The sequence below is a fragment of the Ctenocephalides felis genome, unplaced genomic scaffold (genome assembly GCF_003426905.1).
Source record: "Ctenocephalides felis isolate EL2017-DRISC unplaced genomic scaffold, ASM342690v1 CF-g0.4_SCAFFOLD_00845, whole genome shotgun sequence".
NCBI classification, from domain to species: Eukaryota; Metazoa; Arthropoda; class Insecta; order Siphonaptera; family Pulicidae; genus Ctenocephalides; species Ctenocephalides felis.
In genome coordinates, this window is record NW_020536999.1 from 49730427 (window position 1) to 49745809 (window position 15383).

General features: G+C 29.5%; 2 protein-coding genes across 2 annotated transcripts; both read left to right on the forward strand.

Moving 5' to 3' along the window:
* Window positions 1-1486: 1486 nt before the first annotated feature.
* On the forward strand, window positions 1487-11556 carry LOC113385003 (myosin-14-like). Its single transcript, XM_026622803.1, has 15 exons — window positions 1487-1558; window positions 1959-2185; window positions 2351-2942; window positions 3102-3246; window positions 3316-3533; window positions 3642-3842; window positions 3915-4053; window positions 5571-5720; window positions 6087-6210; window positions 7720-8071; window positions 8167-8256; window positions 8375-8509; window positions 8653-8828; window positions 8903-9084; window positions 10813-11556. The coding sequence occupies exons 2-15, from the start codon at window positions 1993-1995 to the stop codon at window positions 11554-11556; spliced, it is 3441 nt and encodes a 1146-aa protein (XP_026478588.1). The 5' UTR covers window positions 1487-1558; window positions 1959-1992.
* A 1137-nt stretch (window positions 11557-12693) lies between these two features.
* Window positions 12694-14042, forward strand: LOC113363383 (ATP synthase subunit delta, mitochondrial-like). Its single transcript, XM_026605881.1, has 6 exons — window positions 12694-12771; window positions 12934-13058; window positions 13127-13217; window positions 13504-13610; window positions 13690-13794; window positions 13860-14042. The coding sequence occupies exons 2-6, from the start codon at window positions 12942-12944 to the stop codon at window positions 13920-13922; spliced, it is 483 nt and encodes a 160-aa protein (XP_026461666.1). The 5' UTR covers window positions 12694-12771; window positions 12934-12941; the 3' UTR covers window positions 13923-14042.
* Window positions 14043-15383: the final 1341 nt, after the last annotated feature.

The window sequence follows — 15383 nt, forward strand, 5'->3', positions numbered from 1 at the left end:
ATCCAGAATAAGTTATAAAATATGCCATTTGGTGGTGAGAAATGATTATTGGACATATGCACATCAAATTACCAAATACTTTATAGAAATTTTAATAATAAGTACAAACATTGTTAACTTTGCTTTGCGAAAAAAAATTTTAACAAAAAACAAAGTTATGGCCTAAGTTTGTGGACTAAAATAATTTCGCTCTTCTGCTAATTTCGAAGAAACGGTAGATAGAATGGCTTCTAAACTTTTAAAATCGGTCCATCCGTTTTTGAGACAACGTCGACGAAAAGTCAAATAATCGGCTCACACACACATAATTTTTTAAAATTTGGTCTCATTCGTTTCAGAATGGCTTGAAACGTCGAATAAACATAATAACATAAAAACATTTTAAAGTACGCGGACGTAGCTCAGAGGTAGCATGTCCGACTCACATGCCGAAGATCGTTGGTTCGACTCCGGGCGCTTCCAAATGTAATGGAAAAATGTAAAATATCAGAATGTACAGTAATTTCATTTGTAATTAAAGTAGATTAATAATTGTTAATTTGTAGAATACGTGAAAAAATTGTATTAGAGGTAAGAAGGAAAAAAGAAGTTTAGTAGAACATATTGCAAATGTAATGGAAAAATGTAAAATATCAGAATGTTATAATAATTTCATTTGTAATTAAAGTTGATTAAGAATTGTTAATTTGTAGGCTACGAGAAAAAATTGTATTAGAAGTAAGAAGGAAAAAAGAAGTTTAGAAGATCAGAAGAACATATTGAGATACAAGAAGGAAGACAAGAAGATACAAGAAAATTGAATAGAATTGAAATAAGAAAATTGAATGGAAGATTAGGATATAAGAAGAGGTAGTATATATGTGATGTAATATATATGTAAGAATTGTATAGAAAATATGATGTAAAATTTTGCCTACTAAAAAGATCGCCTGATCAGATGGGATCTAGGGCGACAAGGGCCTAGGCGAATGCTCTTTAAAATATTCAAATCGGTTGATCCGTGTTAACGAAATCGTCGACAAAAATTTGTATCCGAACACACACACACATACATCTATTTTTTCTGAGGTATTCCAAATAAAAATATAAGTAATATAATAATAGTGATAAAAAATAAGGTTCAGAAAATGTTGAAACGTAAAAATATATATAAAACTTTTTATTTTCGATTTTTTTATCACTAATATTTGTACATTTTATTGTAAAAGCATAATTTATCTATATACTTTTTACGAAATTATTGATACAGCTCTATAAAAAAATTTGAATGGGTCGCGTGTTATGTGTGCGAGCAAAATAGCAGTAATAATACTAAAAATACTTATCAATGTAAGCATATAACTTAACAAATATATTTACTATTTAAAAAAAACTTTGTTATGATAATTTATATGATAGCTCAGATTGTCTCGGATAGCTCCCTTACTATTTGAATAGTACTCTGAAGGAACGCGACTGCAGCGACGCCAGTGAGGTATTTAAGTATTACAACTATTTCCAATGGGCAGATGAAAACGATTTGTGGTCGATTAATTAATAAATTGTGTTCCCACCCATTGTAAGTTTCGATTTGTATGATTACTATTCGATTATAATAAGAATAAAGTATTTGCTGACATAATTTGGATGAATTATAATTCACCCTAACACTTAACATACTGTGTTTATGAAAGGCATGTAAAGAAAAAATCAGACCTAAAGCAACTTTATTTTTATTATAACATAGATTAAATTGTTCCTATTAAGTTTAGTTGTGCAAAATATGTTGTGTTTTGTTATCGATCATCTTAATTAATAATTATAATTGTGTATTAAAAATAGCCCATTTTGTTTCTCATGTGTATGCCTATTTGTTTCACTTTCACACCAATGAACTCAGGAATGTTTATGTTACCAAATGAAGATGGAATGCGATATAAAACATCCATTAAATCAGTATTTCTTATTTGTAATTACAGATGTTTTCATAATGGACTAGGAGCATGAATATGTATGAATAATCCAAATATATTGGGTTTTATTATTTTTTTATTGATATTAATTTTGACTATTTATATTTGCCATAAAGTGAACTTATCAAAATTAGTGTCACGAGAAAATAATTTAGAAATCATGGGGTCCATTAAACAACCTGGCAGGTTTATGAATACACAACAAAATGCACAGAGGACAACAAAAGCTCAAGGTAAATTAAAAAAAAAATTAAATATTTTTATAACTTCAAAGTCATTAGGTATTTTTTCTATTATCTATATTAAATTAAGGCATTGTTAAACTTTTTATATATACTAAAATTTTAAATATGTTTATTTATTTTATACTCAAATTTCTATCATTTCTTTTACTCCAGGTGGTTTTCCACAAAGCTTATCTGGAAGTGAGACTGATGTGTCCACATCCAATGAGAATTTATCACATGAAGAGCGATATGTTATCCGTCACACTGCACGTGTTGAACCACAAGGTCAAGAGACCTTGCAAAACCCATCGCCAAGTCCCACTCAAAGCCCAGTGATTAATCGATTGAAATCACCAAATCAAAATGTACAAAGAAAATTGGAATCCAACATACCGAGACCATTTGATATGAGTAGAAAAATGGAAAGTAATTTACCAGTACGAATAAAACATGATTCAAATATATCGAAAATAAAAGAGACTACAATGCCAAGAATCATTGACAATAATCAGAATTCGAGAAATACCAAAGAACAAACAAATTCATTGAATAGAAAAGATTTGCAAAACAGGAATTCAATAGAAAACAGGAATTCTATATCAGAAATAGTGTGCTCTAATAGGAATAGTTTGAAAAATGATTCCATATCTAATAGGAATTCGTTAAAAGAAAGTGTTGGTTCAAATCGTAGTTCTGTTGATGTATCAGCTTCTTCATATAATACTTTGATTATTCACAATCAGGATGAAGGCTGGAATACAAGGTATAAATGATTTATAGATATGTACTAATTTTTTTTAAAAAACAATATTGACTTTGAGTGAAATGCTTAGAGTGAATTTTCACATCTTTTGTATAATACTGATATTCAGTAAATATTACATAACAAATTAATTAATTAATCCACTTTTTTTAAATTTAGACTGCCAAATCATCACAATGCAGAAGCACCGCCTTATAATAAAATTAATAACTCAAAAATAGTATATTCTCATAATAGTGAACATCCGACCATGCCAAATAGACATAGTTTTGAAACAAGGGGTTATGATGAACAAGGCATGCAAGTATGTATAAATGATCAATTTCGTTTTGATCTTTATTATAACTATATAATTTTTGTAATTCTACCATAGGAAATTACTGATATCCCAGATGACTATTTAAATCAATCTCATGTTTTGAAGCATTTGGCAAAAGAAGTGAAAACCCCAACTACTAACTCTCGGTCAAATAGCCATACACGTGACAGTGGTGTTTCTGAAAACAGTGATAGTCTCCGATCTAGAAAACTATCTGATGACCAATTTACAGATTGTGGTGATAGAAATGATCTTATGGATGAACGAGTTCGGTATGAAAATATTTTAGTCTAATCATACACTGAATATAACTATTCACACTTTCAGTATTAAATCATGCTATTTTTTTTTAAATTCATAAGTCAAATTTTCTATTGTAGAATGGACAGTGGTTTTGGTATGGAAAAAACACTTACCTCGGAATATGGAGATTCAATGCGTCCACCAGAATATCCACGATGGAGGGAAGAATCACCTACAAATTCTAAATTCAAGTCAACAAATATTCTTGAAAAAGTTTCTTTATCAAGATCACAGCCTGAATTATCAAAATTGGAAGACAAAAATGATTTTGATAACAAGTAAATACACATTCTAATACTTTTTATTATCAAATTTCATATGTAAATATTTATTTGTAAATATTGACTTAGTCTGGAAAGTAGGCCAAAAACAAAAGGTTGTGAGGTGGAAGAATGCGACATTGAAGCTATTGAAGCACTACTTAATGAGAACTCACAATTAAAAGCAGAATTAACATCTTGCTATCAAAAGGTGGCTAAAAGTCAAAAGGTAATATATAATTCAATTAGTAAATTATTTTTAAACTACTATGTAAGTAGCATTTTGGCCTAAGGCAAGTTGCTTTAATTTACTGATATGTAAATATAATCAACTCAATTAGAAATGAGATTCAATTATTTAGGTAAAGTGTTAAACTATTTATTTCAAAAATAAAGATCTCGGTTTTACTAAAAGTTAATCAATGCAATTTCCAATTGATGCCTTTGCTTATAATATCTGTAATAGTACAAATTAAATTATTATTTTATTTACTACATTTTATTTTATTCATTTTGGGTTCTAAAAATGTATTTTAAATAAGTATAGATGTCAACTGTGATCAGTAATACCTATGAAACACAGAATGTGCATATATTTCTTACATAGATTCTGATTAGAATCGCTTAAACGCACAGTAAATTTCCAAACTTTATAGTAATCTAAAATCTTTTATAATTATCTAAAATTTTTTTTATAAATCTTTACGTTTCAAAAGTTTTTGAACATTTTGACATACCTTACAATTAGAAAAAAATGATGTATGTGTGTGTGCATGTGTGTTTATATATGTGTGTGTGTGTGCGGATACAAATTATCGTCGACGATTTCGGGAATACCGATCAACCGATTTGAATAATTAAAAAAAAAAACATTCGATTCGTATTGATAAGGAGACGTGCTGATTAGTTTTTGGCGAAGGCAGGTCTAGCCGTTCCAAAGATACGGGACAAAAAGTGCCTAAAATGGTAACTTAGTTTTTAAGAGAACGCAGCGTCCGATTTTAATAATTCGAAAAACATTTTACTTGTATTGACAAGATGAAGAACTGATTAAATTTTTGGGAAGGCAGGTCCAGCGGTTAATAAAAATAAAATAAGTTAAAAAAAATGTCATTTTGCGTTCAAAAGTGTTTATTGGATCATCAAATCAAATGGAACATCAAATTATCATATATTTTTTGAATTTTTAAAATCGATTCAAGACTGTGGGCAAAAACGTGGACGAAAAATTTTATACTTCTCTGCTAATTACAAAGAAATGCCGTGGCCGATCGTCGCGCAAAACTAATCGATGCTAGTCCTTACCGAATTCCATCGAATGGCTCTTAAATTTTTAAAATCGGTTCAGCCGTTTTTGAGTAACCGTAGACAAAAGATCAAAAATCGGCTCACATACACAAACACTAAAACACACTATCGATTCAGAACCACTTGAAACGTCGAGTAAACATCGGATTTTCTTGCGAAAACATAAGCTTTGCGAAGTTAATTAATCAATTAATATATTAATAAATATATATTTATATTAATAAAATTAAAAGCAAATTGCAAGCTTGAATTATAACTTGTTACTTCTCTCACTTTCTACCTAATACTTCCAACTGGTTCTCAAATGACTCATGATTGTGATATTTATTGTATCAGAATATTTAATAGTTATAAACAAATCATAAATATTTCAATGTTATTGTAAACAGCCCATATTTATTATTATCAAACATTCTAAATATGCATGTTATTTTAAAGCTTGAGCAAGAAGTGCTGAATATTCATCAAGCTCATGAAGAATTAGTTCAGTCGTGTGAGAGGAGAGAACGACTTGAAAGAGCAGCAAGGACAAGATTGCAAGGAGATTGCAGGAGGCTCAATGAATTAAATCGAGCATTAAGAGATCAAGTAAATAACATGTATCAATTATTTTAAATATTTAATAATGTTGTAGATACATTTATAGAATTATATGAAATTAATTATGATATTTCTAATAAGCATACAGGACTTTCACTATATGGAAGGACACTATTGTAAGATATTGTTAAGAAATTATTTTTATCCTGCACTTTTTTTAATATAAATTTAAGTAGCCTTCTGTTTACAAGTTTTGTTACAAGCTATTTACATAATTTACTTGAATTTATACTCTAATTTTACAATTATCGGTATTATAAACTAAACTACACTTATCTTCTACACTTGCACTTACAATGTTGCTTACTTACTTTATATTTTCTCCTTTATGAGACAGTTAAATTATGTTTTTAGGTGGAACTTTTGACTGCTCAACTTTTAACACCAAGTGATTCTGGAGCTTCTTCAATGCAAACGCAACCATTGAGAAATGAAATAAATCAACGGGAAGTTCTTATAGCTCAATTGATTACACAAAGTAAGTTTTACTGATTATAACTCCCTGAAGGAGAAGTTTGTTATTGCGAAATCTGATATGCTAATTTTATGTACCTCGGCGTTACAAGTCATTCTGAATCAAATAAGACTAAATTTGGAAAAAGAGTATGTGAGTGTGTGTGAATTGATTTTCGATATTTCGTCGACTTTGCTGAAAAACAGCTGGAATGATTTCAAAAATTTAAAAGCCATTCAATGTAACTCGATCAGGATCAGCGTTGGTTGCGTGTGTTGCAGATTTCTTAGTCTAAAATAACATAGTGAATTGTTATAGGCCTACGCAAAAATTGATCCAAGTTTAGAATTGCGCGGGGCTTAAGCGATTCTAGTTAGAATCTATGGCGAGCGTATGTATAATAAGTTCTAAATTAAAAAAAAACTAGTGGGGTGGGTGGCATCGTGCCTTAAGGCAAATTGCTGGAACTTCCCGTACCGTAACGAAATGTTCGAGAAATATTGAATGTTTTCAAATAGATTATTATAAATCTTGTAACATTGTCTAATATTTATAAGAATTATATAAACTGAATTGCAGAGTTGAAATTATTTGTTTAAAGTATATTAGAACTATAGTCAGAATTAAAAATAAAATCTGAATTATTTTCGATATACAAAAAATTAAAAAACAAAAAAAAATGAAACAATTTTTTTTTCCAAAATCAATTATTATGTTAAGACAAGCAGAAAGTTCTTTGAATCAATTGAATCGGACGCTTAGTTCTCTCAAAAACTGCCTTTTTTTGTACATGTAGCTCTGTATCTCCGAAATGGCTGGGCCTGCCTTTGCAAAAAACTAATAACCCCTTCTCCCAATCTTTACTAATTGAATGTTTTTTAGGTCATTCAAATCGGATGCTCCGTTCTCTCAAAAACTCGATTTCTATTTTCTGCACTCCTTGCTCCTTATCTCCGTAACTGCTGGACCTGCCTTTGCCAAAAACTAATCAGGACATCTCCTTATCAATAGGAATTGAATGTTTTTTAAACCATTCAAATCGGTTGATCCGTGCGCCCGAAAACGTGGGCGAAAATTTGTATCCATACATACATACACACACACACTCATCCATTTTTTCTGAAGTATGCCAAAATGTTCAGAAACCTTCAAAACGTCGAGAAATGTAAAAACTTTCAGTTCCGATTTTCGGCCCATTACAATAACTTACCCTACGGGAAGTTAAAAACACGTTTTTAGAACCCAAATTGGAATAAATAAAATGTGTTAAACAAATTAATTAAATTTCATAAACTAAATATATTATAAGTATGTTTAGAAGACATCAATTGGAAATGCTATTGGTTGAAAGCGAAAGTTTTATTTTCGAAATAACAGTTGAACATTTTACCCAAATAGCTGAATCTCAAATCTTGTTGATTAAGTTCACACAATGAACATGCAATTTGCCTTCAGGAAAATTCTACTTACAACTAATTTTTAAAAGTACTTTCAGGTTTTGCTAATGGATGTTCTAAATTTGTTTTATTCCAGATAAAGAATTGGTTGCTGCCAAAGAGCGGCAAGAAATTGAGTTAGCTGCCCAACGTGCCACTTTGCAGGAACAAAGAACCCACATTGATATCTTAGATACAGCATTGACAAATGCGCAAGGCAATGTTGTAAGACTAGAAGAAGAATGCAGGAAGAAACAGATGTATGTTGATAGAGTTGCCCAATTGCAAAGGGCATTATCAAGCCTTCAGTTAGCAAGCGATAGAAGAGAGCAGACTGAACGAAAACTTAGATCGCAGTTAGAAAGTGAACTACGTAAAGATGGTGCTACGGCAGCAGGAGAACATGAATTAAAACGACAAATAAGGGAACGTGATGAGAAAATTATGAGGTATAGATATAGTAGTATTTGATAGATCGTTATTGAATTACACAATGTCTAAATAGTGTTATAAATGTGTTAAAATGAATTAATTTATGTTTTAGGTTGGAAGCTGAGTGTTCAAAATGGGAACAGCGTTATTTGGAAGAGAGTGCTTTGAGGCAAAGTGCTATTGATGCTGCAAGTATACCTAAGTGAGTTTTCTATACACTACACTTTGAAAAATATTCATTCAGTTTTAGAGATGGCATTTTTAAAGATCATATTATTATTTATTTGGAACAATTATCTAATTATTATTGACCTATGCAGGGATGCTAAAATAGCAGCTTTAGAAAAAACATCCCAAGAAACTGAAAAAATTATTGCAGAGGCAAGAAGTGAAAATATAAAACAAATGGATCAAGTACATGCAGCTCAGAAAAGGGTGCATGATTTGGAAACCAGGTCAGTATTTTTAAACAATATGTAAAATTGGCAAACATAGAAATCATTAACAAATCATTTACAAAGGTTTACTAACACTTCATTGGTATTTTTTGTGTTAATAATATATATGATTATATATTTATTTACATTTTTATGTTCAGGACAAAAGATTTAGAATCAAAGTTAGCTGAAAGAGATGCAATGATACGAGTATTGCAAAAACACGTGCAAGCCGGACCAAATTTAGTACAGCATATGACTTCCTATGAACAAGATAAGGCCAACTACTTATCACCTCACCATACTCCGCACGCTAGTTTACATAACGACGAAATTGGTAAATGTTGAACAGAACAATAATAATAGGGTTTACTTTTTTTTCATTTAATTAACATTCTGTTTTTATTGCAGTATCCAGTGTTTTGACAACACATTCTTCAAATTATGGTTCTACAAATTCATATTCATCAGACTCATACAGAGTGCCATCACCCTATCATCACGCAAATCTGGGTGGATATTCAACATATGATGCATCTAGAAGAAGTCTAGATGATCAGCTTAAAGAATTAGATAATCAACTACTAAGCAAGGTAGGAAATAGCATGCGTGAAAATTCTGAAACTTTTTATTGATATTGATTGATTAATAAAAAACACAAATTGTGAATGGGTTTGACATCAGTTTGGTTATATTTTTTAGTTTATTTAATCTATTAACTCATAAATTTTTACTTTTGTATTAATGCATTTGTATTGAGGCAGCAAATAATTTTTCTGCATAATTGGTATTGAACTTTCTTAATTTTGAATTATGTTAAAAAGGCTAAAACATGACTTTGTGTTATATTAGTGTATATTTATTTGAACTCCCAATGCTGAAAGTTTTTGCTGTAAACTGTTGCTACATACTCCATAACAGTTGCTTTTGATGACGTCAATAGATTTCATTTGTATATTTTTTGCATTAATATATATTTATGTACATATTCATTTATATATGCATATACATAGAATAATTTTTCAAAGCTCCTATTTAAGAACTTTGATAGTTCTTGATGTTTTATGATGTGACACAAATACTAATCTCAGTGATTTGAATACGAAAGAGCATAATGCTCATGATAACAGAAAATTTAAATAATTCTAGTGTTGAGTATTATGCCTTTCAAAACAGAGTTATATTTTTGTAAGCTATAATATAAAGATTTTGGTTAGTTCTATAAAAAATAAATATAGTATAATATGTTATAAAATTTAGTTTTAATAATCAATAATTTGTGCTATATTTTTATAATGTAATCGTGGGAAATATGGCTTTAGTACAATGAATTATGTCCTCTATATATTACTTTATGTGATTTTTTTTTTATTTATCACAAATATAATACAAAAATTTTGATTGGCGCAATTATAATTTACTATTTAGAAATATAATTGCAGATGCGTGAAAGTAAATTGTAAATATTTTATGTATATAAGTTAATATTTTTTTTGGGTTTATTAAATTATTTGTGATAGATATATGTACTATTTACCGCCATTATGAAAAATAAACTAGAAACCAAACAGTCGAAATATATAATATTTTGCTTTATATTTATATAAAGTTGTTAATTTTATTTAATCACATATTTTATTATTTATGCCTGATTGTTTCAATACTAAATTTGTATTAAATCATTTTTTACTTGATTTGCTTTTGTTTATGTTTTTAATACATTTTTGTTTGTATTATATATTACAGTCAATAAATGACATAATTGAAATTGAGAATGTTATTTCTAAATGGCATGTGCATTCATTGTTGAATAAAAAATGTTTTTTTTTAAGATTGTTGCTTTTTGCTTAAATATGTTCTTAAGTATCCTATATTAATATAAATGTGTGAAAACAATCTAATCCAAAATAAACCCTAAACATAAATTTGAGTGCCTAATTGATCTGTTTTAATTTTACTAAATTGATTAAATTCTTTTATATAAATATAATAAAATGAAACTGGTTGATTTATTACATAAATGCTTTATTATCCAAATATGTATTAATAAATAAAATACAATATTTGGATTTTTTCATTAATATAAGAACTTGTTTTTTTGCTTCACATTTCTAAATATTCTGAATAATCAATCACTTTTGGTTTTAGTAACCTTTTTTGTAGAATTAGAAATATTTTTACTTCTCTGTGTGTTTAATAAAATGATTTGAAGCACGGTCCTTTGTGATTTTTTTTCACCAAGTGCGTTAAACAACATAGCTTGCGCGTTTTAAAGTACACATCGCACAAAGAACAAAAGGGCTTTGTTTCTTTCATTTCAGCGGGGCCTTTGCTGTTTTCCAGGATTCTCTAATTCAAGCACTACGCCGAGAAAGGGAAAAATATCCAAACCATTATTACCTGTCGTGAGAACTACTGGCTCGGTTTCAGATTCGGGGCGGTACGGGTCTACGACGCTGATAGCCGCTTATGAGGCAGCGAGGTACGACAGTGAAAGGCCAGAAGAGATAATGCTACTTGAAAAACAAGGGAGGAGTTCGCAACAACAACGGATGACCGCAGATGAGACCAGCTCTGAAAATTCGATAGAGAATTGTGATCGTTCGAGGTCTGGCAGTTTGCCGCCCAGTTCTTTGCCGCGTCCGCCTAGAATAACCAGGCAGCAGCAACAAACACCACCGAGGCGGACAGGAGAGTACGGAAGATTCGGGGACAAAGAGCAAAATAACCAAACAGAACACAGGCAGCAGCGCTCGCTTGCATCACCCCCCAGACGATGTTTGTATGGACGTCTGCCTGATGCATCTACCACTCCTCCTCCTCAGGAAACTCCTCGTTTGCGCCGGGGGCTGCAAAGGTTTTGTGTAGGCGGCAATGGTGGACAAACTGAACCTTATAGATGCAAGACTCCTCGGGATTCTGGTTCTACTATAAGCGATCACTCTGCTTCGTCACTGCCGCCCTCGTCTTCGCGTTCCGGCACGCTCAAGCAATCGCCGCCTCGTAGAAGCGGTTCTTTAACTCGCGAACCTGGGATAACTTCAAAGTTTCGTTTGCAATTTTAATATTGATGTCGCAAAATCATCTAATTGGCATTTTATTCACTTGTATAAATAAAAAGATAAATTTATATACGTATGGTCGCTGTCTGATTCCTTTATTGCATTTCCAAGATTAATGTAGACTAAGAATTCGGCATGCGATGATCCGCATAATCTTACAGTTGCATTGTTTACTTAAATTTAATTAATAATTTTAGTGCAATATATTCTATGAAATCAGTTAAAAATTCATATTCGCAAAAATATATGTTTTCATTTGATGATAAATAGAACAAGAGGCTCGAATTTACATAAGAGTGTATAGATATTGATCTTATAGAATGTTTTTTGACTAGTGTTTCTTTTAGATCATCATAGATTGGCTTTTGATGTCTTTATTACAAAATAAACGATCATAAGCCGCGCATGCACAAAACAAGCAAAAAATATCTTTTAAATCCATATTTTTGGTATTGATCAAATATTAAATGTGCTTTCTGTGAATGTATATACCAATGTGTGGTGAAGACTTATATGTTTTATATATCATAATATTTGTTAATATTTTCATATTTTAGATTCTTAGAAAATATTTTTTATTAATATTGTTATTAAAGTTTTACTTTAAATTGCGAAATTTTTATATATGTAATTCAATATGTTTAATAATAAATATCTTCTCCCAGTCATTTATACCTTTGTTTGAACTAATTATTAAACAACAAAAATTTTATATCAAATTGGGAAGCTTACAGTAATATTATTATATGTAAAAGTATCATTTGTGCCAATGATGAATTCTATTATAAATAAAACATGTTATGATATAAATTGTTTTTATCTAGGTCCTTTTGTTAACCAGTCTTATTTTAAGTTTATCATGATTAATGACTAAACATAATGAAGATTTAAATAAATATACTCATTTACCATTATATATGATAATATGACTAGTGCTTATTATCGTTTAGTAATTATATATTGTGTATAATGCTAAAACTGCTTTTCAAAAGATTTAATTAAAAATAATAATAATGTGCTGAGTGCGCTACTGTGTTTTTTATATTTGGCATACTGTATTTTGATTTTTCTCTGTTGCAACCTTGCATTTGACATTTTAGTATTTGACAGTTGAAGTTGAGACTGACACTCCGAGATTAAGATACACTGACACTGACATCTGCTTCTTTGGAAATTGTGTTATAGCTGGATTTATTTAAATTCATATAGTAAATCACTGTAAGTATTTTTTAAATTAATTATTCTAAATGAAATTTCTAATTATTTATTCAAATTTATATATTAATACATTTAACTTCATTTATTATTTATTATATCACTATCTTACGTAACCTAAAATAACCCTAAAATTTAACATTTATATTAATTACTTTTTTTAAGATATAGCAATGGCACTCGCAGGACGTACCTTGAGACTTTTGGCAGCTAACAAGAATGTATTAACTGCATTCCAAAGAAGAAATTATTCTGATGAATTATCTTTGACATTTGCTGCTGCCAATAAGGTAAACTTCATTGATGGAAAATTGAAATATTTATCTTTATGTGATAATGAATAAATTTGTAATTGTAGGTATTCTATGACTCAGTAGATGTAAAGCAGGTGGATGTTCCATCTTTCAGTGGTGCTTTTGGTATCTTAGCTAAACACGTACCTACCTTGGGTAAATTAAATTTTTATCTTTGTTAAAGATTATTTCAGTATAATTAAATCCAATAAACATGTGAAGTTTTTGTTCACATATTCACAATAATTGTTTTGGTTTGGACAAGTTATATTCTTTCTCTACATAGTAATTCCAATCCAAACATCTTTAACACACATAGTAATATATTTTGCTGAGCTTATTTTTTAGTTGATTTTTTTTTTCATGTAATTTATTATCTCACTCAGTCAGTCTCATTTACTACTTTAGTTCAGTTAATAATTTAAAACAATATTATTTTTAGCTGTTCTCAAACCTGGTGTTGTAACTGTTTACGAAAAAGATGGTAACACAAAGAAAATATTTGTTTCAAGTGGTACCGTAACAATTAATGAAGACTCTACTGTTCAGGTACACAAATCAGAACCAAGATCAACTGTGTAATAATGCAATATACATAAAAACATACATATTTTATTATTCTTCTCAGGTTTTAGCAGAAGAAGCTCATCCAGTTGAAGACTTAGACCCATCATCCATCAGGGAATTACTTACCACATCCCAAAGCCAGCTCGCACAAGCTAGTGGAGATCAAGTAAGTAATAAATATGCTTAATATAATCTGCTTCGTTAATATTCAATCTATTGTTTCATTTTTAGGCCAAAGCAGAGGCTGCAATTGCTGTTGAAGTAGCAGAGGCTTTGAATGCTGCAGTTCATTAAAATTAATACACGATTAATTGAATCTAATTGAAGAAAGTAATAAGAACTGCCATGTATCATCTTGTGCTTGATAAAATAACAAAAAATAAGTCAGATATTAGAAAAATAAAATCTTATATGTATAAGGCGTTTTAATAAATTGAAGTAAATTTAACATACATTTATTTCATGAAATTTGGTACAATACAGATATTTAAATGAAGATACTAAAGGAGTATTGTCTTATGAAGTATTGAGTATGTGTTGCGGATGAGGTCTGCTACATGACAAATGCTTTTGTGCTACTTCTAATTACCACCAACCTATAAATTTGTAAGATATTTATATGAATAATTTAATTTTTTTTAATATATACTGACATATTTATAGATAAAATTATTCATAATTATAAATTTATCATTTTATTTAAGACATACATTGTTTTTAAATTAAATATTTCGAACAATTTGATTTTTTCAATTTTATATTGGCGTAAATTTGGTGTCAAAAACTATTTTTTTTTTAAATTATGCGCCAAAATAATTTTTATTTATTTTGCAGTTGTACAACATGTAATGGTTACCACACCACCACGAAGTTGAACCATTTATTTCTTCAGTTGAACTGCTTGACAGTCAGTTCAGTTGCAAATGTCAGATTTATTTTTATTTTTCTCTTTTAATCTGTTTTGGAAATGTTGTTTGTAAATTTGTCAGATATAATTTATTAATTTCTGTGCTATAAAGTATAATTAATCAGTGACATTGGATGACAACTAAAATTGGGTATGTTATTTTACATTTATTTAATCTTTCGTACGACGAACAAATTTTGCCATCATTTCTACTAAAATTCTGAATATTGTTTTGTTGCATGTTCAGATTGTCTTAATATTTATGTAGATCAATGATGAATAATCAGTAGTGTATGTTTTTTAAATGATTATTAATATATAAGACCTTATTCGTTGAAAATTTGAAGTGTATAGTCTTGTTCACGCATGTAGCGAAAAGTTAATTTAATTCAACAATATTACAATTATTTTTGGAATATTAAGGAAATTAATGTTTTATTTGAAAATTGACTCAAAGAACTATTCCAAAATAACTCTCATTCTTTATGTTATGTCTCACAATTTCATTTTATTAAAAAACAATCGGTATAGAACCGGTCCTGGGGTTCACAGCGCCCGCCAGCCATTTTTTTTCTAGCGCCCTATTATTTTAACTGTTTTACCAGTACAGATGAAAATTATAATAATCTTAAAGCACATTGATTTTAAATTTATTTAGAAGACCAATGCAATTCGCAGGTTGCCTACAATCCCGCTGCCAAACTATTTTTAAGTTCATATTTTCAATCCAAACTTTCATCCAAAATTTGAGTATGTTCATTATTGCTTGCAAGGATATTTTTAAATGTTCAATCACTTATGTGTAATATGTGTAATATTAATATTAGGGTTTTGAAACATTTTACTTA